This window comes from Chaetodon trifascialis, chromosome 20 (assembly GCF_039877785.1).
Source record: "Chaetodon trifascialis isolate fChaTrf1 chromosome 20, fChaTrf1.hap1, whole genome shotgun sequence".
In the NCBI taxonomy this organism is placed as follows: domain Eukaryota; kingdom Metazoa; phylum Chordata; class Actinopteri; order Chaetodontiformes; family Chaetodontidae; genus Chaetodon; species Chaetodon trifascialis.
Genome location: NC_092075.1, coordinates 5,605,994 through 5,632,263, shown reverse-complemented (window position 1 = coordinate 5,632,263; position 26,270 = coordinate 5,605,994). Strand labels below are relative to the sequence as shown.

Below are 26,270 nucleotides of genomic sequence, written 5' to 3'. Positions count from 1 at the left end.
GATATATTTAGTTGTAACAATAAAAACAGTCTCACTCCATTAGGACATATATTTTTTTTATTCCAAACAATTTAACCAAGCTTGGTTGCCAGTTCCTTGGCCTTTGCCTTCTCCAGCTTGTTGATGCGGGCTGTGGACTTGGGGCCCATGATGCCGCCTCCCCAGTGACGACGGATCTATGAATGAGTTTTTAAAAAAAGGGTTAAAATGAGACAATTTGTACTTTCTTACCAAAATGCAATTCTACTTATGTGGAGATACTAAAGTAAGCTCCAATGAGTGCTCACCTCCTCATATCTGTCATTGTAGTTGGTCTTGATGGCTTCAACGAGCTTTGCGAGTGCACCTTTGTCCTCACTAGGAGAGAACAAAGCCAGTTAATACAGCGCTCACACCATTTAGAAATGGACCCAATTCAACGTATCCTACAAATATTTGTTTCTAAAGATCAGAACTTTACCCCTGTCCTCTCAAATTTGGTATCATGACCAGTTTGACCACACAAGGCATCTTAAAGCATGGTAACATCATAGACAACAGTAACAATACTGCGTTCTGTCTCTGAAAATTCAGTAAAACTTTGTACAAAGTCCAGTAAGTAAATCAGTAACAGATCCTCATTTGGAACCACTGCAGTAGAAAATGCCCATTTAACATTTGATAATAGATGAGTTTCCAGATGTGACCCAAAGAAATGTTTTAGCCAGTAATCTGATTTTATAATGTGTCACATGCTGACACAACAGCTCAGTTCAAGCACAAACTTACGGGTTTATCTGTGTGAAGGCAACTGAAGTGCATGTCTTTCTGTGCACCAGTCTGCCCAGTCTAGCCTTGCCCTTGACAATGCAGTATGGGACGCCCATCTTGCGGCACAGAGCTGGCAGGAAGATGACAAGCTAGAAAAAAAACAAGGAAACGACAAAAAATATTAGTATTCTGACCAAAAAGACAAGAAATGTGGTACAAAAATGTATTCTTTGTTTTGTGGTCTCTGCTCAGGGTTAAAAAGCTCGTGTATTTTGATCCACATAAAGGATTCAGGTGAAGAAATTCAGACATCATTGCCAGTGACCACTTTTCTACAATGAACTGTGCGCAATGCGGCAAGATCCACTGCAGCCAAAACTATGCGTGACAAACTTACCTCAATTGGATCCACATCGTGGGCGATGATGACCAGCTGGGCCTTCTTACTCTCCACCAGAGAGGTGACAGTGTTCACACCTGCAGGGAGGAGGAATAATTAAATCAGTCAGATTCAACTGATCAGCAAACATGCTGCTGTAGAATGATTCATTTTGGCCAATGCTCAGCGTTAAAAAGCTCAAAAACATCAAGGCATGTTTCAGGTGAAGAAATTCAAGACATCACTGCATTCAGGCCAAGTTAGATAAAACTACACTAATGAATTCCCAACATGGTTCATAATGTAACTAACTTCAACACATGAAGATAAACACAAAGATGTTTACCTACAAAACCCAACTAAAACAGCTTCTAATGGGATAAATCTACAATCTCACTGAGGCTTTTTATGGAAAACTGGTAACATCTTCTTGGAATTAGGCTGATTTGAGGTATGATCCACATTCTCAATGTAAACTTTAATAATCAATGCAGTTCCTCTCTACAGTGTCTCTTGCTCACCTGCACGGAGGACAGGGGGCCTCTTGGTCGGGGTATCACCCTTTCCAGCTGCCTTCTGCTCAGCACGGGCAAGCAGCCTCTGCTTCTTCTCCTGCTTGGTCTCTGGCCTGTACTTGTGGGCCAGCTTGAACAGCTGAGTGGCTGTGAAGGAACAGTACATCACAAATTAACTTCAAAGCACCCAGCAGTGGCTCCCTGCTTAAGTTGTTGTACAGCATGACAAGTGAACAGTATTTCAAACAACTGCATCAGTGATCTTGGTGGAAATGTCAGCACGGCTGTTCAGATAGCAAATATTTTTTACATCATTTGCGAAGCCAGAATGGTACTATGAAATACCCTTTAGCCATCTTTGAAATACTACATCTTTGTTCTTCAGGCAGCCATGTCATCAAAAAGCACTCATTTGATGCCGAAAACTGTTGAAACTTACCAGTCTGGCGGTCCAGAGCCTGGGTGAACTGGTTGATTGCAGGAGGAACCTTCAGACGCTTGTAGAGGATGGAGCGCTGCCTCTGCAGACGGATATAACGAGGCCATTTCACAAAGCGTGTCAAATCACGCTTGGGCTGAATATCCTGGCCTATGAGAAAAGACGAAACAAATGTTTAACATCTGAATTCAAACTGAGGCAAAGCTTTTTGTTTTATAATCTAAGGTGCATCAGCGATCTTGGTGGGAAAATTGTCATCAGTGTTGTTAAGATAGCAAATATTCTCTAACATCATCTGCACCATTACAATCAAAGGATCTCCCAAAATGCCACCTCGGGCTACTTACCGATGCCAAAATTCTTTGGCCTCTTCTCGAACAGGGGGTTGATTACTTTCTTGGCCTCATGTTTCTTGGCCACAGAAGGGGCAGGTGCCACCTTCTTCCCCTTAGCCTTCTTTCCCTTAGGCTGCCAAGAAGAAAACAGTTTTAGGGTACATTCATGAAATTACAGTACAACCACTATCGAGGCCAATACATTCTGGATTACAATTTTCTTCTTAAAGTAACTGTGTACAATTATTATTTACCAATTAACTAGCATGCCTGGGCTTTAGCATCCATCGCTCACCATGCAGGTTAGCCTTGTCCAATACCTATTCCTGGATCCCAAACCTGTTTCTAAAGTACATGCTTTAAGTAACAGTGTCTGGATACTAGTAGTCAATGTAACGAAGACGAAAACTTGGGACTCAACTCAAAAGCATTAGAATGAAGCTAACTAAATCCCTATGATGATCAATCTATTACTGCTAACATACCCTCCAAACTGAGTTAAAGACGATGCACCTAGCTTAGCTGCTACCACTTCAGCTTTACAATTAAGCCTAGATATTCTCAGATTAGTTAACTACCTCACAATATATACGCTGACTAATGCTAGGTTTAAACTAGAGTTACTACTTTTGACGTTAGCATAACCATATGCACAGTTAGCAATGCCCGGGCCCGTCAATCCAACGCTGCCGGTTAAATCACTCGGATTGTATCATGCTAAATAACGCTTCCCGTTGGACTTCACTTACTCACAATATGAAATTAAATATTACTACTGACAGTCCACATCCATGCGGAAAACGCAGAATAATAATGCGACAGTGCTCCTTAAATCAAGCGTGTTCACCCACGTTAGCTTTAGCTCCTGACAGTGAGTCACAGTGGTACCCGTACCGGCAACACCATGGTCAGTTTAACCAAGTTTTATCCAACAATACAACAACATCGACGCACAATATCGACATTATTGACAAGTACGAGCTCCATACAATTTGTAGCTACAGTCTAAAATGTCTTAACATGCATAAAAGTCGGGATGCAAACAGATAGAACAAGTACAATATTTCCTTAGGAGAATCGACAATGTACCCACCATGTCGGTTCAGGCAGAAAGGAAGACCGAGGCATTCTGGGAAACGTAAATACCGCGAGGCTTGCACCGTGGTTACGTGGTCCCTCATGGGCCGATCTGGAGTCAGATATCACAGATACTGGCCCGCTCTTGCTGTAAAGTTTTAAAAATTACGATACTGACTCAGGAACAGTGTTACTATGCAGTCTTAATATACTTCGTACATCATACTGAATTAGACAGGGGAGATTTGTTCTTTCCATCACATTTTAAAATAAATTTTAATTCAAAAAACGTATATTATTCTGTTGACAATGTATTTATATAATTTCAAACAAACATGAGATGTATTTATTATGAATACCATGCATGTATGTAAATTCTATATTTAATTATATACATAGTAGTACATAGATGTATGCAGTATGCATTTTAATAAAAACTTAATGATAATTTAATGGAGTATATACATGATATCTAATTGTATTGAGGAATTATTTTCATTTTATTTCATTTACCTATTTTTTAAATGTTTTTTTGAGTAATTTAGAAGAGTTTGAAATTACAAGGTGCAGACACAGGCAAGTCTTTTCTCTTTAATCTGTTAAACGACTTTAATGAGGTGATTTTCTAATTCATTTTCTTTTAATGTCTATAACATATTTTGATTATAATTCCATTACAGTTTTGTTTGTAACGTCCTTGTCTATTGGGTTTATATCCTTTTATTTCAAAAGAGCTGTTGAGATATTTAACTGTCCCCAGTGGTGGAGTACGTAACATTAGTACATTCACTCTAGTGCTGTAGTGCATAATTCATTTGTGTACTTTTTATGCTACTACATTTATGATAACTTTACTTATTTTGAAGATCAAAGTTTTACATACAAAATGTCTCGTCAGTTTATAAAATATGATGCATAGATCAAACTACTGAATAGTATAACAAGTAATTAATATTAGCTTAATTTTGATCAGCTACAACGTAAAGGCAGCAATGCATACATAATAATAATCCAGTAATAGTCTAGTAATGCTAGACAAACAGGGGTCATTCTGCAGTCTTATGAGTATTATTACTTTTGACACTTCAAGTACTTCTTGCTACTTATACTTTTGTACTTCTACTTGAGTATGAATACCGCACGATTGCTTGGAGTGGAGTAATTTAACAGTGAGGTATTGCTCCCTTTACTGAGGTAAAGGATCTGAATACGTTTTCTACTGCTGGCGGTACCGTACTTAGACAGATATACGCAACCATCCCTCCCACAGTGGCTTCAGGGGACCATTTAACCGACGTACAGTATTACGTCACATCCGTAAACAGGAAACTTTACCGTTAGCGAATAGAAATGTTTCTTATCGTTAAGGATGTTTAGCTAGCTAGTAAGCTGTCCAGCCAGAGAGCCTTCCAGTTGTTTGTGCAATATTTTGAATTACGTTACATCTATCAATTTCATGACAAAGACATATAAGTCACAAGATAAAAAAAATAATTCAAATACTTTATAACAGTGGGTTGTGTTAGTTGACGTCTCCGTGTCTCCTCCTCCCTCAGCCCTGCGTCGTGCCGTGCCGTGCTGTGGATGGGAGGGGGGAGATGTTTGGGGATGGTGGGCCGGGGTATCGCGTCTCTCGACTCGGCTCCTCGAAATCTTGCTAGCATACAGTCGCCTGCCCGCATCCAGTATGGATTATTTATAGGAAATATAAGAAATAGCGATTATCACCGTGGCAGCTGCTTGTGTTGGTAAATACGAATCATTCATAACTGCTGTTGTCATCGAGATGATTTCTGAGCTGTCGTTTGTAGGCCTTTCACTCTGCAGATCTGTGAGATTCTGTGGGTTTTTATTGAGAAATGATGGCCTGAACAACACTATAGATATTTAACTTAGCATGTCAGTCAGAGAGGAGGTGCGTGTGGTATCTCTGGCTGCACGTCGTGCTTTTGTGCTGAGACGACCCAGCTAGCTTAAGCTAAAAGATCTGAATTACCACAGTTTTATTATTACTGCCCTGTCAAATTAACAGACGTCCCCCTGAAGAGACCGGGCAGCTATGGCCGAACAAGACATTTGTCCTCACCTGGACTCCATAGGAGAGGTCACCAAGGAGGACCTCCTCCAGAAATCCAAGGTGGGTTTTCATTCATTCACTGGAAATGTCATGCACAATGTCAAAGATGTCCATTCAAGTTAACTAGCAGCCTTGTCTCCATGAGTTCACACTGTAATAGAAACCACATGAGCTGAAGTACATGCTGGAAACTCTGTGGTGCTGCTCTCGCTCCTTCTAAGTGAACCAAAATGTTTGTGCATATCAAATATTTTATTCCATTCCTTTCTATTCTGTCCTCTGTCTGCAGGGAACTTGCCAGTCTTGCGGAGCAGGGGGCCCAAACCTGTGGGCCTGTCTGCAGGTAAGGCTGGGACTCCTTCTTTGTAAGATGTTGAATGATTGCTGGTGATGCTTGCGCACCTTCTCACATAACTGATGACTGCTGCAGACACAGCTAGCACTGCATTTATGGTAAACCATTTGAGATAAGGTCAGGTGAGTGCTTAATAATTAATGACGATGTGGGGCTTAAATGTAATTATAAATTCAGCATCTCTTGAGGCAGGAAAGCAAATACGCAATATGTGCAGTTGCAGCTATGACTTTATACTCTGATTCACATTCTAGCATGAACTTAATTATATTAATCCAGTTAATCTGACAGACAGGAAGGCATTGTGATGTAATGTCTTTGCAAGATAGAAGAGAGGACTCAGAAGCGTTAAATTCCTGTCTGATATCGTGTTTCTGCTCTGTAGAATGACTGCCCTTATGTTGGTTGTGGAGAGTCCTACTCTGATCACAGCACCCTGCACGCGCAGGTAAAACCCTCTCACACTAACCGACCGACCAGCTTCTGCTCTTCTTGTCATCAGTTTGCCTTGTTGGTGGACTTTGAATGATTGTGAGTTTGTTTCCTTTAGGCCAAAAAGCACAATCTGACCGTGAACCTGACGACGTTCAGGATCTGGTGTTATGTGTGCGAGCGGGAGGTGTTTTTGGAGCACAGGCCCGCTCTGGTGCCTGTTCCCACTGCTCCTCACCACTGTAAAGCCACAGAGCAGGTACGACAACAAGGTCACGCCTCTCATCGGACATGTTTCCTTTGTGCTTGATGGATTTAAAATGCTTGTGATGCAATTTCAATTTCATATTTATAGTAGCTCTTAATTACCTTCCCAGGAAGCAGCTCCTCAGTCAATAGGTCACCCACTGAAAGCCGTACCAATTGCTGTGGCTGAAGAAGAAGGTTCAGAGTCGGAGGAGGATGAGCTCAAACCCAGAGGTACACCAAGTGTGCTGTCAGCATTTCTTCTCCTGAACAACAGTTCGCTTGAAGCTCCTCAGATCACACTCATTTGTTGTGGTTTGGTTATTAATTGGACAAAAATGTCAATTAAACAACACTGAAGAATCAGCTCCAAAAATCTTTCCCATGATTATTGAAATCAGTGCAGGATTTTTCCATGTGCTCGTAATATGAGGTCAAAGCTGCCACATTTAATACGTATAATTGCTTTGAGTCCTGGGAATAGTTACGAGGCCTGTTTCTTTTAATCCACACTAGCATTAGTGATTAACCCTTGGTGGTGTCCTCTCCGTTCGACTTCTTCTAAAAATGCGAGTTTGGGTCTAAATTGCTTAGTTTGTACACTTTTGGCCTCTTTGAGGATACAAATAATACTACGGCTCTTTTTTCTCTGACATTTATAGGCCTGACTGGAATGAAAAACATTGGAAACTCCTGCTACATGAATGCGGCTCTTCAGGCCCTGTCCAACTGGTGAGGTCACATCCTCTCATTACATTTAGTCCATTACTGGGGATGTGTCTTTTTCTGTGTTTATTCATTCATTTTCCTTTACTTAAACAGCTGTGTTGATGTGTGTTTTCCCCCCCTCTCTTTCCTCACCAGCCCTCCTCTCACTCAGTTCTTCCTGGACTGCAGTGGTTTGGTCCGGACTGATAAGAAGCCTGCTCTCTGTAAGAGCTACCAGAAACTCATCTCAGAACTCTGGCATAAAAAACGGTAATAAACACATAAAAGTCAGATAAAACAGCTCGAGACGAGTGACAGAATGCAGCTGTGCATTGTATATGAATCATTTACAGTATATTAAACTAACTCTCATGGCGGCTACCCTCCCAGGCCCAGCTATGTTGTCCCTACCAGTCTGTCTCATGGCATCAAACTAGTAAACCCCATGTTTCGGGGTTACGCTCAGCAGGTAGGGGCAAGCACCCAGCAGGTAACTACACCTGGCATCACTCAACAGCTTGACACTGTCCTGTGAACCCCTGTGTGTTTTTCTCATACATTCCTTAAACATAGCTTTTATTATTCCTGCAAACAGCCACTTTAGTTATTAATAACCAAAGTTTGACTTGAGTTCTTTTTACGTGTTTGTGTGCTGCTCAGTTTTGGGGGTATTTTAGTGTTTTTTCTTCCGTCCCCAGAACCAGACAAAGTCATAGATTTCTTTCTGTCTCTCTGTGGAAAGCATTGGGAGGAACTGTAGGAGAGGACAGATATCTTCCAATTTCTTTGGTGATCAAGAGATAAATGGGTCATAATTACTTAAACTACAGTGCACACTTTCGTTAGTCCAGCCAACCCTCTTAGAGAGGTTTAAAGGTCCAGTGTGTAAGATTTAGCAGAATCGGTTGAATATGGAATAAAATATTCATACTTACATTTCATGAATAACCACCTGAAAATAAGAATTGTGTTTTTGTGACCTTAGAACGAGCTCTTTATATGTACTGAGGGAGTGGGTCCTCTTCCACGGAGTCCGCCATGTCTCTACACTAACCCAGAATGGACAAACCAGACACTGACTCCAGACTCTTTTCTTACAGAGAAGTAGTTAGCTTAGCATAAAGGCTGGACCCAGGGGAAACGCTGACCCTAACCACAAGGTGCAACTTTTATACTTCAGTGCTTGTGAAAAATTAAATAAGATATAATATGGTGAGATTCAGAGGGACTGGTAGGTGGGTACTATTGGCTTTGGACAGAGCTAGGTTAACTGTTTCCCCCTGTTTGCAGTCTTTGTGCTAAGCTAATCTAACCATCTCCAGAAACATTACAAAACATCTGTGACTTTGTCTGACTCTGGGGAAGTCAGAGATACTGAATCATCCCTTGAAATACACAAACAATTTAACAGCTCAAATCAAACACTGAGTTCAATTTGAGTTGAGTTTGTCTGATTCTTTGTAAGACGCTAAATTATCCTCAGACTCAAAATGTTTTCATGTTTGATCCAGGCTCAGTGCATGTTTGATTGGAAATATCAGGATTTGTTTGAGTGCGATTGTTTGTACTTTTTAAATAATAGTGAGTTTTGCCTCGTACCCGCTGTCTGCAGTGGGTATGATTACTGCACATACCCTGACTTACCAATGTACAAAATGCTTTCTTGTTGCAAAAACAAATACATCATTCCTCACACATTTCTTCCTCCATCTTTATGTTTACAGACATTTATTTGTCATCCATTAAAACATGTCCAACTTCTCTGCAAAACTGTCTCTGTGTGTGTAGTCATGCTCCAGCGTCCTCCTTTCGGCTGAATGCGATGTGCTTTTCTTGTGTCAGGACACTCAGGAGTTCCTGCGCTGTCTGATGGACCAGTTGCACGAAGAGCTGAAGGAGCCTCTGACGGAGTGCAGCATGAGCAGCGACGGAAGTGACGGCGAGGAGATCAGAGATGGAGACCGCTCCCCGTCTGAGGATGAATTCCTCTCCTGCGACTCTGGCTCCAGCAGCGACCGGGGGGAGGGAGGAGGAGCGGGTGAGGCCGAGCTGCTCCTGCAGGATGAGTGTGACGGTGTCAGGTCGCCGGCAGCAGGGTTGGTGGGCGTCAGTACTGCCGGGGTGATCTCAGAAAAAGAGAGGCTGAAGGAAAGGAGGGTGTCAGGCTCACCCCTCCGTGGAGGCTCCCAAGAGATGGATGAGGACGCTGACGTGGATACAGCAGCTGAGGACGGGGCTCCTGAGCGGGGAGAGGAAGAGGAGACAACGATGACCCCAAACACTGAGGTCCAAAGCCAAGAGAACAACCAGTTATCTGATACTGGGCAAACCCAGAGCAACACGACCTCAGGTAGACCAGCGGGAGTATGAAAGTGGACTTTTCTTAGCATGTGGCTCATTCGTCTCTAAAATTCTGCTCATCCAACACACTGTTTTCTAGAGCCAGACAATGAAGCATCCATGACCCAACCCCAGTCCATCCCCTGCAGTCCTGTGCGAACCCTTCAGGAGCTGCATCCCAAACTGTCCTCCAGTCCACCTCGGTCCAGCCCGCTCCGCTCCGCAGGACCTGCGTACTCCTTCAAAAAAGGTAAGGAAGTGTCTCATCGCTTATTCAAAACATTTCATCATTTCTGCTGACTCCTGGGGAGTTCCAGGTTTTTAAACCTCTGTACAATGTCGTATGAAATATTTTAAGGTTATATTAGCAGCCATGACAGGCCTGTTAGAGTCAAACAAATGAAGAAGTCAAACATGGTCTTTGTTAAAAAAAATTGGTGCTGGCCCCCGTGTCCTAGAACGTTTCAATGTCCCGGATAAATGTGGAAAATTCCAGTCAGATTTTCTATGTATTTATGGACCTTATTTTTTTGTCCAGGTGACTAATGGAGGCAGCAATTCTTGAAATTAGTCCAGCGTCGCATGAGAGTGCTGCAGCTGTCAGCTGCGAAACGGCCGCCATGTAATCCCTCCGGGCGTTTGTGCACCGTCAATATTCATCCAGTCAAAGTGTTTGTTTTTGCCACTGACACGCTCATATTGTTATTCTAATTGTCTGACTACATTACGGAAAGGATCCCTACAGCGACAAACCTTTGTGTTTAAGAGTAAGATCCGTTTTGGTTAGCCAGACACAGCCGCCATCGTGTTCGCCAAACCCACCAGACTCCATTTATGGAAACAGCAATTTTACAAAATACAACTCAGCAAACCCTTAGTTTGCTTTTCACTGTTCCAGCCATCATCATCAACCCTGGTTTGGTCAAAATAAACCCTGAATTCACAGAGCTAGATGTGAGAGGGAGGGCAGACATCAGAGAGGCAGCTGGGGGAAAACAGCCATGATGCTTTCACATCGAGAATCGAGAATTATTTTCACAGGCATTATGACCGGAGAGATTTAAATGTGCTGGACCTCAACAGATTTTCCGAGTGGAAACATGGGAATTACCAGAAAACAGAATCTCTGGCAAATATGAGGGTCTTTTTGATTTGATGTTAATGTGATGAATTCAGGGAGGGTTTCTAAGATATTTGGCAACGCTGGATTGATGAAGGTGCTCTGCCAGTCCACGTCAAACAGCATCAGCACGGTCCAGTTTGTCCTCTGATATGCTGCCATGAATCTTCCAGCTCAGCTGATGCTCAGTGCCAGGAAGAAGAAACAGTCCCACTATCGCAGCGTGATCTCCGACATCTTTGACGGCTCCATCCTCAGTCTGGTCCAGTGTTTAACCTGCGACAGGGTGAGATGTGCTTCACGTGTTTCGACACCAGAGGGAGCTACATTATAAGTCAGAAACCTCAGTTTGTTAAATAATAATATATTTTTTGATTGAAATGAAATGTAGGTGAAGGCCTGTGCAGTCGTGTCATTTCAGTATATTTTTGTATTTTACATGATTAAATTGAACAAGTCACACTTTGTTGTTGTTGAGATCAGCATTTATTTCTGAACTCTTTGAGAAAGCGTGTTGTTTAAAGCTCTGCTCTGACTGATAGAGGCATGCTGTGTAAGCCAAATCTCTGAATGTGTGTCAGGTCTCAACTACGGTGGAAACCTTCCAAGACTTGTCCCTCCCTATTCCCGGTAAAGAGGACTTGGCAAAGCTACACTCCTCCATACATCAAAACCTTCCCGTCAAGACGGGCGTGTGCCCCGACACGTACAGCTCGCAGGGCTGGATCTCCTACATCATGGACTCCATACGGCGGTTAGTGAGCTCCGTTCTTACGACACAGACGCTTGAATTCAGTAGAATCTAATCGCCCACAGACATGCTGATGTCACTGATGTGATATCATCAGAAGTTAGCGGTTTCATTTTGACTGTTTAGATATCACCTGAGATTATCTTATTGAGGAAGGCCACTGTTTTATTCCACGTAGGGTTCTGCAGAAATAAATCCTAAAACCCAGACATGAGTCAGCATTTTTGCACTTCTGGTTCAGAAGTCAGAAGGGTTGTTTAGTGTTGTCAAGTCATGTGACCATTGTGTAATTCATCAAGTGGTGTTCATCAGTGAAGATTGCCATGCTGAGCAAAATGTGTTAAATCCAAACTGTATCATGCTTTGGCCTGCCAAAGTACACCATCCCTGCAGAACTCTGATATCTCTGAAAATTAAGCACATTGCTGATCACAGGAAGTAAAGAAGCACCACAGCTGATTCTCTTTCATAATTAATCACCATATTTTAAATGTCGGGCTGCACGGTGGCGCAGCAGGTAGTGCGCGTGCCTCACAGCAACAAGGTCGCCGGTTTGATTCCCGGGTCGGGCCTTTCTGTGTGAAGTTTGCATGTCCTTCCCGTACTCCGGCTTCCTCCCACAGACCAAGAACATGCTCATTAGGTTGATTGGTGACTCTAAATTGCCCCTAGGTGTGAGTGTGAGCGTGAATGGTTGTTTGTGTTTATATGTTGGCCTGCGATCGGCTGGCGACCGGTCCAGGGTGTACCCCGCCTCCCGCCCATTGACAGCTGAGATAGGCTCCAGCCCCCCCCCCCCCCCCCCCCAGTGACCCCGGATGGATTGATTTTAAATGTACTGTGACCTATTTCAGCCCTTCCATTGTTTGGTTTGGTTGGACAGAAATCAGGAATTTAAAAGCAAAAAAAGTTGTTTTTCATGCCTCAACGCTGATAAAAGCTGTGGGTGGTTCATGCAGTGAGAGTGTCTGGAGTCAGTCCAGGACTGATGGGTTGGAGAGATTATGTGGAGTGCTCTGAAATGCTTGACCCAGTGCTCCAGGACAAGATTTGAGTGCTGAGCCACCGAATCCAAGGAAGCGCAGGTGGAGTTTTCTAGAGCTCAGGGCCAGCCATCCTCCGCACACCTTGATGAAGGAGCATAATTCAGTTCAGTCTTTTACCCATGCTAATCTCAGCAAGCCTGCATTAAAAAAATGGTCTAACTGAACCCAAGGTGGCAGCAGCAGCGCTTCCTTGGTGGTGGGATGTTTGCCTGCATGATCTTTAATGCACATCCAGCAACAGAGAGACAAAGTTAGATACCTGGTGGGGGTCACAGTGGAGCATTTAGCAGCTAAAGAGACAGACATTTCCCAGAGGAGTTGGTGGTGATAAAAACAGAGCTACGAGTAGAGCGAACACTGGGCTTTGATTCATCAAATTGCCAGAAAGGCGACTCCAAATGATTGCTAATGTCACGCAAGTGGTAGAAAGCAGTTGATGCAAGTTTAAGTTGAGTCTCAGAGAAGTGAAAACACCCTTGAGCCCTCTTCCAGTGGTGAGCAGCAGAGCCTTTTCAGGGGACTGTGAGATCAGGTGCATTTCGGCTGAAAGCTGCCCCTCCAGCTTATTGCCATCAAAGACCCCGTCAGGAGCTAACATCGCTCCAGGCGGCACTGCTTTTGGTGCTGTTTCATTTCATCCTCTCTGACCCACATGAAGGTCATTTTTGTCAGTGTGATCACGCCAAAGAGGCCCTGCAGCTGTATGGGGTTGTAATCGTTGCTCGTCTTTGTATTATGCCTCTGAACAGGTTCGTAGTCTCATGTATTCCCAGTTGGTTTTGGGGGCCCATGGTGACCCTAGAGGACTGCCTCGCTGCCTTCTTCGCTGCAGATGAACTCAAAGGTAAACAGTGTTACACTTCAGCTGTAATGCTCGAGTGTAGATGAGAAGATTCTGTCAGAATTTACATTTACTTTCATTCTTTTCTCAGGGGACAACATGTACAGCTGTGAGAGATGTAAAAAGTAAGTATGTAAAGGAAATTCAGCTGCAGACGCATTAGAACGGGAAAAATTCTCCTCTTTAATGATGATTTTGTAAGCCACATGCTTAAAAACAACCAATTTAAAGAGGATCATTTTCATTTAGACTTATTTACACAGTGTTTTGTTTTCTACAGGTTGAGAAATGGTGTCAAATATTGCAAAGTACTTAGACTTCCCGAGGTATAGTTTTGTTTTTTTTTGTTAATCTGATCTCCTTCTTGCTGCTGGTAACAAGTTTTGCATGTGGTCGGCCACATTAAGTGTTTGTTCCAAAATGTTCTGTGCAGATTCTGTGCATTCACCTGAAACGCTTCCGACACGAGGTCATGTATTCGTTCAAGATTAGCAGCCACGTTTCCTTCCCACTGGAGGGCCTCGACATGCGACCTTTCCTCGCTAAAGAGAGTCCGTCCCAAGTCACCACTTACGATCTGCTGTCAGTCATTTGCCACCATGGCACCGCAGGAAGTATGAGATAACTTCATTTCCTACAGATCAGGAGACTTCAGATGTTAGAGAATGAGCAAACACATAATTTCAGCTATGCTTTAGCTATCTCTTCTTATATTCTCCTCTTTCACTCTTGCTTTAGGTGGGCACTACATAGCTTACTGTCAGAATGTGATCAATGGCCAGTGGTATGAGTTTGATGACCAGTATGTCACAGAAGTCCATGAGACAGTGGTGCAGAATGCAGAGGCCTATGTGTTGTTCTATAGGTAAGCCTTTAAAGACCCCATAATACTGACTCTATGCAGGTTTAGTCAAAGTGTTGTTACTGACTGCATTTTTCCTGGACTCATGCAGGAAAAGTAGCGAGGAGTCGGTGAGAGAGAGGCAGAAGGTGGTGGCTCTGGCCAGTATGAAGGAGCCAAGCCTGCTGCAGTTTTACATCTCCAGAGAGTGGCTGAACAAGTTCAACACCTTCGCAGAACCGGGTCCCATCAGCAACCACACGTTTCTCTGTCAGCACGGAGGTGAGCGTCTGGAAAAGGTCAAATTCCTGCCTTATCACACCGAGGCAAGATGTACATGCTTCCTTAAAGGGGAGCTTAACTGATTTCACACATAAAGGTCTGTTACTACTCAGCCTGTGAAAACAGCTGCATATTTGCAGCTTGATGCATTTCCAGCAGAAGCCAGTGCTACTGATAAGCAGTGTTGGGCACATATTACTAATCGAAACAGTAAGGACTTTACCAGACTAATTACTCAACAGCATTACTTGATAAGATACCTTCTTTGCTCAAAATGTGCTTGTAAACAACTCAAAATCCTCAGAATCACATATTCTATATTAAATGTGTAGGAATAGAAGACAAAGCATGTTTTAACAAGCCGTCAGCCAATGATAAGGAGGCTTAGCTTAACTTAGCTTAACTTAGCTTAGCTTATTTTAGCTGTGGTGATTGAGTCCTCAGCTGAAGGCTTTACCAGCTCTACCAACACATGTAAAGAAGACGACTTCAAAGTTACTGGGAGGCGAGCTGATGAGTACCAATGAACATTTTCATTCAACGTAAGAGCTACTTTTGAGACATTTGGTCACAAAATTCTCTTGAATAGACTGAAGGATCATGTTCGACTGTCTGGAACTGTTTGCCTCTTCCTGGCAGAGAGTTCTTAGTAGCAGCCGTCGACGCCTATGCTGATGACACACAGCTTTATGTGTCTCCTGATGATGCAGGATTGATGCTTTTTTTAAATTCTGTTTTACATATTAATGCATTGATGTCATAGAACTTTTACACCATTCTTTTGTTTTCAGTTTCTTGTCCTAACATTATGGACCTGAAATAATCACGAGTGCCCATATTAAAAACTCACACACATCGCATCTTATCTGCAGGAAGTCGATTCTGTTGTTGATCAGTATCACTTACCCAATGTTCCCCCCCATGCCTTCCATTTCCGCCTTTCAAAACAGTTTAGAACAAAATACATTCAGCTTTCTCACAGTTCCCTTAAACCTGTTGCTACCCTCTCCATACACACTGCTTTTGGCACATTATTCAGCAGATTCACATCTGGTAAATGATGGAGGACAGCTGCTGTGCTGCTGGCATCAGCAGATATTTCAGCTCTTAAAATGAAAAAATCTTGTTATAACCCAAAAACACATAACAAAGTTCCATCATTTCACAAATATTTCACATAATGATATATATACATATTACTTCCAGGTGTTTCTATTGGATTTGTATGATCGTTGGCGGGTTTCCGTGCCTCACTTAGAAAAACATGGCTTTGTTGCTTTTGTGCTTTACAGGCCATCATTGTTTAAGAGGATGGTGGGAACGAGGGTGCGGATTTTGTGTGGGCGGAGGAAAAAATGCATCATAGTTGTTGGAACTCTTACTGGTCTCCAGTGCAGATGAGAGAAAGTCGTAAAGATGTCTCCTTAAAATGTGACCTATTTTCTCTCTGTGCAGGGATCCCTCCTAATAAATACCACTACATTGATGACCTGGTTGTGATTGTTCCCCAGAATGTATGGGAGTACCTTTACAACAGGTAAATATGCACCATACTTGGAGTTCAGCACTTCCTTATGGTCACAATACTGTTTGTCCTGCAAGTGTTACCTTAACCCTAACCCTCCATCTGGTTCTACAATTTTCCAACCACACTCCAGGTCCTCTGGTTGATGTGAAAAAGCATTCATACCAATGCTAGAATTGCAAGTTGGCTAATATGGTTAAATTGTTGGAGGTGTGTGACCAAAACAGTGTCGTGTGAACCATCGCGGACGGTCCAGGCTGTTTGACTGCAGTCACAGATTTGGTTCCATGACCTTCAACTTCAGCTCTGTTTCCAGCTGTAGGCAGCAGGCATGAAGCTCTAAAAACAAAGCTTTAAAATCAAGTGTGCAACACCTGCAAAATCAACGGCACGCAGACAAAGTTAGCGACTGGCTTGTGAATATAGGGGAGCATTTAGCAGCCAAAGAACCAGATGTTTCCCTCTTTCCCAGATGAATGCTGATGTTGCTCCATGTCTGCTGGACGTGTAAATAGGCAACTAAAAATCAGAATGTTGAATGTTGATTGAATGATTTGGATGCATGCATTCACATTCATTTGTGTCCATCTGTCACTGTATCTTTTAAGTGCCTTTCTGTTAAATGTTCATTTCAGTTTTGGAGGCGGTCCAGCAGTGAACCACCTGTACATGTGCGCCATCTGCCAGGTGGAGATCGAAGCTCTGGCTAAACGCAGAAAAATGGAAATAGACACCTTCATCAAGGTAAAAGCCTGTACTCTGCAAGGGTTTATCTGCATGTCATGATGTCTTCATGCTTTGTGCTGGATGTTGAATGAGCAGTTCTCTCTTGCCTGTAGCTGAACAAAGAGTTTCAGGCTGAGGAGGCTCCCACGGTGATCCTGTGCATCAGCATGCAGTGGTTCAGAGAGTGGGAGAGCTTTGTGAAGGGCAAAGACAATGGTACGACCCCGCCCTTAGACAAATACAGCGGTGCATTAATGCCATCTTTGTCTCTATAAAACATTTCTTATCATTTGTTTTCTCAGAGCCACCTGGTCCCATCGACAACAGTAAAATTGGTGTCATGAAAGGAGGACACATACAACTCAAGCAAGGTAAACCTCAGCGCTGACTGAGAAGGGTGGAAAGGTGGAAATGAGAAAAACAGACATTCAATGTGTGTTTTTATGCCTCAGCTGGCACAGAGGTCCCATTTTGCCTTTAATTGATAGTGCAGCTGGAGAGAGATAGGAGAGGGGGAAGAGAGTGGAAGACAGTGCAAGATAATGATGACAACAACCAGCCGTTATTCAACTCCAGCAGCAGCAACATCCATATTTGAAGTCTGGACAGACATGGGTGTAAATGGAGGCGTACAACTGCAAGGCAGTATTTCTAATTTTCTGTGCGTTGCTCCCCTCAAGGTGCAGACTACGGTCAGATCTCAGAGGAGACGTGGCAGTACTTGTTGGGTATTTATGGCGGAGGCCCTGAGATTGCAGTGAGACAGACGGTGGCACCGGCTGACCCTGACAGCCTTCACGGAGAGAGGAAGATCGAGGCAGAGACCAGAGCGCTATGAGCTGAAAAGAGGTTTGAATGTTTGCTTATAGACATTCTCTGTAAAACCACCGTAATCCCTCAGAAGAAGCCACACTCCCCCTGCATGTACACGGACGCGCATGCAATCATGCGTTGCTGGAGGCTGTGGTCGTGTAGCTTGTAGCTGCTCTTTGAACAGGTCATTTTTTCCCACCCACCTTGCTTACGTCAACCGCATGACCTCATGAATTCCTCCTGGCCATCGGGATTTAGGATATCTACACATGCAGCCAAGAATAATGGATGCAGCACGCTCAGCTGATAAACAGCAGTAAAGTCAAGCTCCACTGTTTGAATTGAGGCCCCGTTCAGGGTGTTCTCAACTTGTTTTCAACTTTTCGTTATCTGCAGGTCTTCTGACTCCCCTTTCCACTCCTGCCCTCGCAGGAAGCTGAGGAATTTGCACCTGGCTGAAGACGACTCGCCGTGAGCACTTTGTAAATGTAGCAACGCATTATTCTGAAGCCGTGTCGCAGGAGGGTGAAGCGGTACTTAAATATTACGTAGTTTATTTATTGGATAACTCTGATCCGCAGTGTTAAGGTGTAAAAATAAGACGTCCTGCCACATCTCTGGAGCTGTTTTTGGTAGCCGTGGTGTTTCAGTGGCTGCTGTAGTGACTAGGTGTCATATACTGCTGAACGGGTGTCATGAGCCAGTTTGCTGAGGAGCAAAAACAGAACTACAGTGTGATGTTTGGTTTGAGGACTCTCCTTTTCTTCTTCAGTGGAAGCGGCAACCAAGAGACATTAATAAGCTAGCTGTTGTTTGCCTGTTTACTAGTTACATAGCAACAAGTTCAGACATCAAGTGAGAGATAACGCATCAATCTTGCTCTTGCACCTCCGACCTTAAACACACAGTATAACTGAGCCCTCAGGAATGGGAGTCTTTCGTTTGTTTAAGCCAGTGAAATGATCAGATGAAGGAACCATACGAAAAAAAAAACCCAACACAGCAGGTTTGTTTCAAACCATAAAATGTGCACGTGTTTCAAAAAGGCTATTTTCAGGGTGATTTTTAGTCGAAAAGCTTCAAAATGCATGTAGCTGCAGCTTCTTTCTTTGGGCCCGCAGGGACATTTCACTGAGAGGATGAGGCGTCGATAAAGAGGCACACGGGCATTTTAGATGTATGGCTAGAATTTTAAACAGAATAGAGGAATAGCGAATTATATATGGCAAAGAAGCAGGACTTAAGTTAAAGGAGGGTTACATACGTGGTGCAGTGATGGTAAATCACAGAGGAGTTATTAGAGAAAAATATCTCTGTATCTTCTGAGGATATCCTACATAATAAGTGTGTAATTCTTCTGAAACATGTCTGTGTGAGTTACCTCACATCAGTTCTTTGCAGAGATTATTCGAAAATGACCAATGATGCAGTACCTGTTTATACCAAGAGAAGGCAGTATTAAATGAAATGGAACGATTTAGCAGGAAAGAAATAATCTGACATCACAAATGATTAGCACAACATGCACAAATCCCCACCTGTTACAACAGCAAGGATCGCTGTTTCATTGATCTGGTTTATCTTCAGCAGAATATCTTCGTACATGTTTCCTCATCAGGTCATCAGAAAAAGGAAACTGTACCCTGTGGCAGGGATGTTGCACTATGAGGTGTTGACGATGCATTTTATGTAAAAGTGCTCCTGTCGGCTAGTTTAGGCGCTATGGCTTGTTTTCTCAAATCATTTTCAGGAAGCGATGACTCGAAACAGCCTCCAAACTGCAGCGCTTTGCCTCCAGAAAGCTACGTTCAGATCTCGTGCTTCTTTATATCTTTTGATCACAGATGAGAGTGATAAACACAGCAACATCTGAGACCAAACGGCTCCTGATATTGACCCCTGACTTCCATTTGAAACAGCCAACACGCAGAGTTTCTCAAAGTGTTTTTTTTATTTGAGAATTGATCGCTGCAGCAAAGTTTTACTTCGAAATATCTCCAATAACATAAGATTATATATTGTGTAGATTTTTTTAAAATTGTGCATTAAATTTGGATTCATGTGCCAGGTTAAAATCTAGTTCAAATTTAGCTAAATAAACGAAGCCCTCCTGTATCTCATTTTAGATAAATCACATGCTTGCCTTTTTTTTTTTACTTTATAGATCTGCTTTGGCAAATTTTGCTGCCACATTTTAAGCAGTTAAAGTCTCAAAGTCAAGACACAGTGTTGAGTGTACTGCACTTTTCTGTGCCCTTTCAATATTATTAATAGTCACATTTATTGATTATTGTCAATAAATACCAAATTTGAAAGCCCAAACGAGGACAAATTCAACTATATATTATGTTTTTGTTCATTTTGATTATTATTACAGTTCCGTTCAAGTAGCCATGTTACATAAATTACTATTGCACAATTAGTAAATAGATTTTTAATCTTTTTGTCTCTCCAATGCAGTAATTACGCTTATTATACTTAAACAGAAATTTCCACGGCCGAATAACTGAAAATAATCTTTAAAACACTTCAGAACAATTAAAGACTAAATGAAAGGCAGCCATCATTAATGTTATTCATTTCTCCAAAATTTTCTCGCCATGACATGTCAAAGGTCAGCCATGTTTAACTTTATTCTGGACCATGTCGTAATCCATGTTTTGTTTGGTGATGTGTCCAAAGAGCAATTCACGTGTTTTAATAATAGAGGACGCTGATTGGTCCGTTTGTCTTAAGAAAACTGTTTCTAGTGTTGGTGTTTTTTTTCCCACAGATCTTCAAGAGATAATATTAATACTCCAGGGATGTGTGTGCTATGTTTAGATACCTTTTTTGGGGGGAGTAAGTGCAATGAAAAAAGACATTCTTTGTGCAATCTGAGCTCTATCATCTAAGAGACGCCGGACAGCTTTCAGACACAGAGCAGTTTGAACAGCTGACAGTGAAGACCAGGGACGTGCAGCTTAATTTGCAGTGTTGAGAAACATCGAGTGGTAATTACTTAATTATCCCCACCTGTGAGTTTGTTTGCTTGTGTTACGGCACGTAGCTATGCGTGTGAGATTTCAATTTCACCTTCACTGGAAAATACAAGCATTGCTGTGGTCGGCAGAGTTCATCGGTAATATCATGACACCCTGCAGACGGCACATCAGGAATTCGCCGACTCGTGTTTTCCCAACGTTTTACAGTGTGTGGCTGTTGTGGTCATGATAATGTTGATGCTTTGATAGCGGAGCTTAAGTGGTTGACCTCAATGCAATGAGACGTCATAATGTCTGTAGAGCTGATGTAATTACTCATGACTGGTTAAATGATTAAAATTGCCTGGTCTTTGATTCGTGCTTTCCTTGATCTCTAATTAGAACCACCCACCACTGAAACCAGCAGAAAACTGAAATTGACAGCTGTTTTTGGATAATTGAGAAAATATCCCTGATGATGTCATAGTGATGTCATCAAGGCTGCACATATTATAACAGAAAGCCTGCATTACAACCGAGGAGCATAGAATGTAAAGAAATATTTGATACAGTTAAATAGCAACAGTTAGCTTAGCATAAAGAGCATAAACAGGAGGAAACAGCTGGCCTGGTTTTATCCAAAGGGAGGAAAATTGGTCTACCAGCACCTCCAAATCTGGCTAATTAACACATCATCTCTCAGTGCATAAACAGACTCATTGACAGGGCCAGGCTATCACTTTCCCCTCTGTTTCCACTCTTTAAGTCAACAGATTGATGACTCCAGCTCCATTATTTATCATGCATACATGAAATTGGTATTGATCTATCTCATCTAACTCTCTGCAAGAAAGTCACTTTGCAAACTTTATCCAAATATCTAAACCATTCCTTAAAAAGAAGACGGCATTTAACAGACAAAGAGGGTTTATGTTAAAGATGCTATTGGTTGCAACGTAGCAAAAATTTTGCAGATATTTCCAGATAAACCAGCAAATGTAGCTTTAAATGAGTTAGTACTGTCCTCGACTCACTGACATCGTCGAGGGGGTAAAAAAAGCTGCTTGTTGTTTGTCACTTTGAGGGTTTCTGAAACATCATAGTTAAGCATAAGAGACAGAGAGAGAGAGAGAGAGAGAGAGAGAGAGAGAGAGAGAGAGAGAGAGAGAGAGAGAGAGAGAGAGAGAGAGAGAGAGAGAGAGAGAGAGAGAGAGAGAGAGAGAGAGAGAGAGAGAGAGAGAGAGAGAGAGAGGGTTTACCTGTTTGAATTTAATAAAGAGGGAGCTGCTCTCTTGAGAGCAGCTGTGATGTCATCTTAAGTCCCGGTCGTGTGCTGAGCTGTGTTCAGCCCAGACAGAGGCAGAACGAGAGGAAAACACACCGGGCTGGTGGGAGGATATGATGCACATGCTGAGCATTCTTGGAGACGGGAGAGCCGACGCACTGACATTCAGGTAAGAGACAAAAACAATTAGAGGCTTGAGGGATAGTCTTTTATAGACACACACACACAGAGATGTAGCTGCAGCATCCATCCACATCACGTTGACACTGGCATGTTTCCTGCTCTGCGTGTGTGGGGCATCGAAGCTGGGATACTTGTACCGTGAGGGATGCATTTTGTGTGACACCAGATATACTGATGGGTTATTCGATTCCCCTCAGCAGGTCATTGAATATTAAATCAGCAGATCATAAAAGAGGCAGAATGCAGGCCGGCCGGCGGGGAGACTGGCTTTAAGAGGCTTGTCCCTGCTGTGTCCATTCACGGGGACGGGATGGGTGTGGCATGGAGCAGCAGACCACTTGTCCTTTCCATCCTCATCATGAATGTCATTTTCAGTCTCGCAGTAGCTCCCTGGGCGGCGGGCAGCTTTGCCCGATGAAGGTCAGATGATAGATTTAAGAGGGCAGGTTTGAGATCTGTGTTAACGAAGTGGAATAACTACCAGTCACGCAGGACATATTTGTGTGAAAGGGGGAAAGCAGTACCCACAGTTTTTCATCATGTGGGTGCTTCAATGTAATGCTAAAATAAACTCTCCTGCAAGTGATCTTTGTTGCCATAGCTGTCAGAACAATCTGGATTCTGCCAGGGTTGTCTCTAAATTTTTTAGATTCCAGATCATGAACAGTTGAGTGGTTCCCCCATCTTACCCCAGAGCAGCACCCCTCTATGTAGTTATTTTGGCAGAACGTTAAAATAGACGTTTGCTTCAAGAGTCGTGACATTAGTCCTTCTGTTAGTTATGTGTCAGATTTCATGTTGAGTTTAAAATGTTTTATGGACATTATTTATGGAATTTATTAATATATTCATGTCATTCTCATCAATCTGCCGCTAACTGACCTCCATCCATTTCTTTCCACAGGTGTGTAATGCATCTTGTCTGACAGCCGTTTTTCATCAAGCTGAGTGGAGGATGACTAACACAGGAAGCACTTCATTCACCAGAGCTCCGGTGTGAGTTGACTCAGTGGTGATCCTGCACCAAGCCAAAGCAGAAATCAGTGCTGCAGTATCGTCAGCCGACAGATGAGTCGTGTGCTGGACTCTACTGACTAACTCGGCTCTCCTGCCTGTGATTCCTCCCTCTGGGTTTTTTTTGTACAAGCGCCTGCTGTAAATATTTACATGCCATGTCTGGCAGCACTTAGACACCAGACGGAGAACACCTTGAAGCAGACTGGTTATGACCTTTTAACTGGCGGTAACCCTGCAGGCCCTGCAGGCAGGGCTGGGTGTGAGACTGTTGTGGTTGTTTGGTTGCAGAAAACAGGAGAGAACTCGATCAGTAGCTGCACTCTTTGTTGGCACTTTGTGCTGCGGCTCACTTTCCCTGCTCTTCTTCTGGTTTTTCCCTCCGTGAACCATTTGTTGGGGGGAAAACCCAGATAAACATTTTCCAGGGAAACACTTCTTTCACCAGCGTTCACATTTACGAAGTCCAGAGTTAGACTGTAAAAGTCTTTTCCTTTGAGAACAAACATGAAATTATCATTCCATCAATTAAAAATCTCATGAAATAGATTGAACCACTCACATGTATTTTGCCATTCATGCCAATATATGACCAAATGTAAATATTTATATATAAATATATGTGGTCATGTTTTTACAATCTATGAAATGGCAATAATTTACATTTGTAGCAATAAATTACAATTATCTTGTTCAATACACTCTACAAATATACTAGTAGGTCAAAATATTAAATCTCAGTTTATGTAAGTATATTTGTGTTACATGAGTCATAGATGTGGTATTAGTATTGCAACATGAAAAATATATCAGTGAAGCTGATGAATTAGTGTTTATACTGGTGCCTGTGTGAGTGTGCAGAGTACTTGTTTATACTGGTATTATCTCCCCCCTGACCTGTTTACAACACACACACACACACACACACACACACACACACACACACACACACACACACACACACACACACACACACACACACACACACACACACACACCATGGGCTGTGCCATGTGTTCCCAGCTGATTGACATGTGGACTGTGAGAGTGCGCAGGACCGGCCGCAGGGCCATGGAGCTCACCGCCTACCCGCAGACGCTCCATGGAGGCTACCACAGAGTGACCGGCCTCCACTACATGTCCTCCTTCTCTGACGCCGAGGACTGCTGTGACGACACCAGCTCGGGCAGCTCCCTCACGCTGGACTGGCAGACGCAGGGGGCCGACGGGTAACGCTCTGCAGAGGAGTCATAAAACCATCATGTAAATAAACAGGATGAAATGCGCAGGAAATGTGGGGGATTTGCAATAAATGATGTGAGTGATGTTTGTTGTTGGTCTGCAGATAATATCCTCTGTGCTGTCCTGTCATCCAGTGGTGGAAGAAGTGTTAAGAGATCATAGAGAATAGCAATAAAACAGTGTAGAAATACACTGTTAAAACTCAAAATCTTACCAAAGCAGCAGTGGAGGTAACTAAGTACTGTAATAACATACAATTCTGAGTGTACTTTACTTGAGTATTGCTACTTTATATGTCTACTTCACTACAATTCAGAGACAAATGTACTTTTAACTTCACTTTTTACTTATAATGTAGTATTGTTTATGTATGTAAGTACTTTTACTCAAGTACTGTATACAGTTCTGAGGTATTTGTATTTCATTTATATTACTTTGTGCTGCACGGTGGCGCAGCAGGTAGTGCGCGTGCCTCACAGCACGAAGGTTGCCGGTTCGATCCCCGGGTCAGGCGAGGCCTTTCTGTGTGAAGTTTGCATGTTCTTCCCGTGCATGCGTGGGTTCTCTCCGGGTACTCCGGCTTCCTCCCACAGACCAAAAACATGCTCATTAGGTTAATTGATGACTCTAAATTGTCCGTAGGTGTGAGTGTGAGTGTGAATGGTTGTTTGTCCTTGCATGTGGCCCTGCAATCGGCTGGCGACCGGTTCAGGGTGTACCCCGCCTCGCCCATTGTAGCTGGGATATGCTCCAGCCCCCCGCAACCCCGAAAGGGATAGGCGGTATAGATAATGGATGGATTATGACATTGTAGGTGAAGCTACTATGGGCCAATACTTCTCAAATACTTTGGGTACTTTGAGTGTATTTTAATGCTAAGACTTTTGTACTTAAGTAAAATTAAATTTTAACTTCTAACTTGTATTTTTACACTGCAGTATTGCTACTTAAGTAACAGATCTAAATACTTCTTCCCCCACTGTGCTCAAGTGAAGGAGGCTTCATGTAGTTTCCCTCAAAATTCTACAAGTGAATCTTCTTGGTCACTTTCCACCACTGCTGTCATCATTAAGATGTTTTTCATAATACTGTGCTGCATCAAATGACGACAGATTATGGTGTTGTGTAACGAGGTACCGACCAGCTCATGCCGCCACCACAGACTCGTTTATGGTGGAAATTTTCCCTCTTTTGCAACCATTCCCTCTGCCCATATTGTGCCAGCAGTCAGCAATCAGCAGTATGACACCACGGTGCGCAAAGGCGAAGACATGCTCGCTACAAGCATCAACCATGAGTCAGATCATGCCAGCCTGAAGGAGAGTGAGAGTACTGTCTGACAGCTGCGTTACACAGACCTCTTCAACATGAGCTGAAATGCAACCAAAGCTGTGAGACTGATCGTCAGTGATTAAAGAAAACCTCAAAGCCCGCCCAAAAAAGATCCTGTTACAGATTATTTCCACTTCATGACATTTTGCGGGGTTTCATGCGTAAAAACTACATTCCAGGAATTACTCTTGTACTTTTTACTCCATTTAATTGTAAGTTTCAGTTCGTAGTTACTTTTCAGATTATGATTTTATGCAGAAATCCTATAAGTTTATAATGTATAAAAAGTATAACATGGTATATTGTTAAAGAATAACTACACCAGTGTTAAAATTTGCTCCACCTCCACCCGCTACAGCAGTCATCCGTGCAGTAATAAGACATCAGGACTAATATTTTAACACTTTGACTTACTTTAAGTACTTTTTTTGCTACTACTTCAAACTTCTAACAGAGTATTTCTACAGCGTTGTAGTGCTGCTTTTGCTGCGTGTGCGTGTTTGTTCTGCCCATGTATCGCCTCGGGTGACGTGTTTTGGCGTGCTGAGGTGCTCCACTCTTCAGCCTTGGATTCACGGAATCATAAACGGCATATTCCGTCTCCCTGGGCTAACCTGTCATCGTCCTGTGGGTGTGTGGGTGGAGGCAATGCA

The 26,270-nt window shown here is 42.9% G+C and overlaps 2 protein-coding genes and 4 non-coding genes across 8 annotated transcripts; 1 reads left to right on the top strand and 5 right to left on the bottom strand.

Annotated features, from left to right (window-relative positions):
• Positions 1-39: 39 nt before the first annotated feature.
• Positions 40-3,522, bottom strand: rpl7a (ribosomal protein L7a). The gene is made up of 7 exons (XM_070988416.1): positions 2,431-3,522; positions 2,084-2,233; positions 1,651-1,791; positions 1,148-1,227; positions 769-899; positions 288-357; positions 40-176 (listed from the first exon to the last, which is right to left on the bottom strand). The coding sequence occupies exons 5-7, from the start codon at positions 864-866 to the stop codon at positions 72-74; spliced, it is 273 nt and encodes a 90-aa protein (XP_070844517.1). The 5' UTR covers positions 867-899; positions 1,148-1,227; positions 1,651-1,791; positions 2,084-2,233; positions 2,431-3,522; the 3' UTR covers positions 40-71.
• Positions 994-1,070, bottom strand: LOC139349230 (small nucleolar RNA SNORD36). The gene has a single exon (XR_011603437.1). It is a non-coding gene; the product is annotated as a small nucleolar RNA SNORD36 (small nucleolar RNA).
• Positions 1,308-1,379, bottom strand: LOC139349237 (small nucleolar RNA SNORD36). Its single transcript, XR_011603443.1, has one exon. It is a non-coding gene; the product is annotated as a small nucleolar RNA SNORD36 (small nucleolar RNA).
• LOC139349239 (small nucleolar RNA SNORD24) lies at positions 1,895-1,964 on the bottom strand. Its single transcript, XR_011603445.1, has one exon. It is a non-coding gene; the product is annotated as a small nucleolar RNA SNORD24 (small nucleolar RNA).
• LOC139349238 (small nucleolar RNA SNORD24) lies at positions 2,310-2,383 on the bottom strand. The gene has a single exon (XR_011603444.1). It is a non-coding gene; the product is annotated as a small nucleolar RNA SNORD24 (small nucleolar RNA).
• Positions 3,523-4,795: 1,273 nt separating the features above from the next.
• On the top strand, positions 4,796-20,936 carry usp20 (ubiquitin specific peptidase 20). Of its 3 annotated transcripts, none has more exons than XM_070988413.1 (25): positions 4,796-5,243; positions 5,528-5,632; positions 5,862-5,915; positions 6,313-6,375; positions 6,478-6,618; positions 6,737-6,839; positions 7,268-7,337; positions 7,470-7,583; positions 7,704-7,803; positions 9,156-9,663; positions 9,754-9,903; positions 10,947-11,059; positions 11,355-11,527; positions 13,320-13,414; positions 13,503-13,536; positions 13,692-13,737; positions 13,845-14,025; positions 14,150-14,276; positions 14,365-14,534; positions 15,990-16,071; positions 16,695-16,803; positions 16,899-17,001; positions 17,088-17,156; positions 17,466-17,634; positions 17,995-20,936. In XM_070988413.1, exons 2-24 carry the CDS (start codon positions 5,555-5,557, stop codon positions 17,621-17,623), a joined length of 2,841 nt encoding a protein of 946 aa, XP_070844514.1. In that variant the 5' UTR covers positions 4,796-5,243; positions 5,528-5,554; the 3' UTR covers positions 17,624-17,634; positions 17,995-20,936. The 3 variants fall into 3 exon arrangements, with proteins under 3 accessions (XP_070844514.1, XP_070844515.1, XP_070844516.1); XM_070988415.1 differs by having other exon boundaries at positions 5,058-5,243; positions 7,704-7,782; XM_070988414.1 differs by having other exon boundaries at positions 4,815-5,632; positions 7,704-7,782.
• Positions 20,937-26,270: the final 5,334 nt, after the last annotated feature.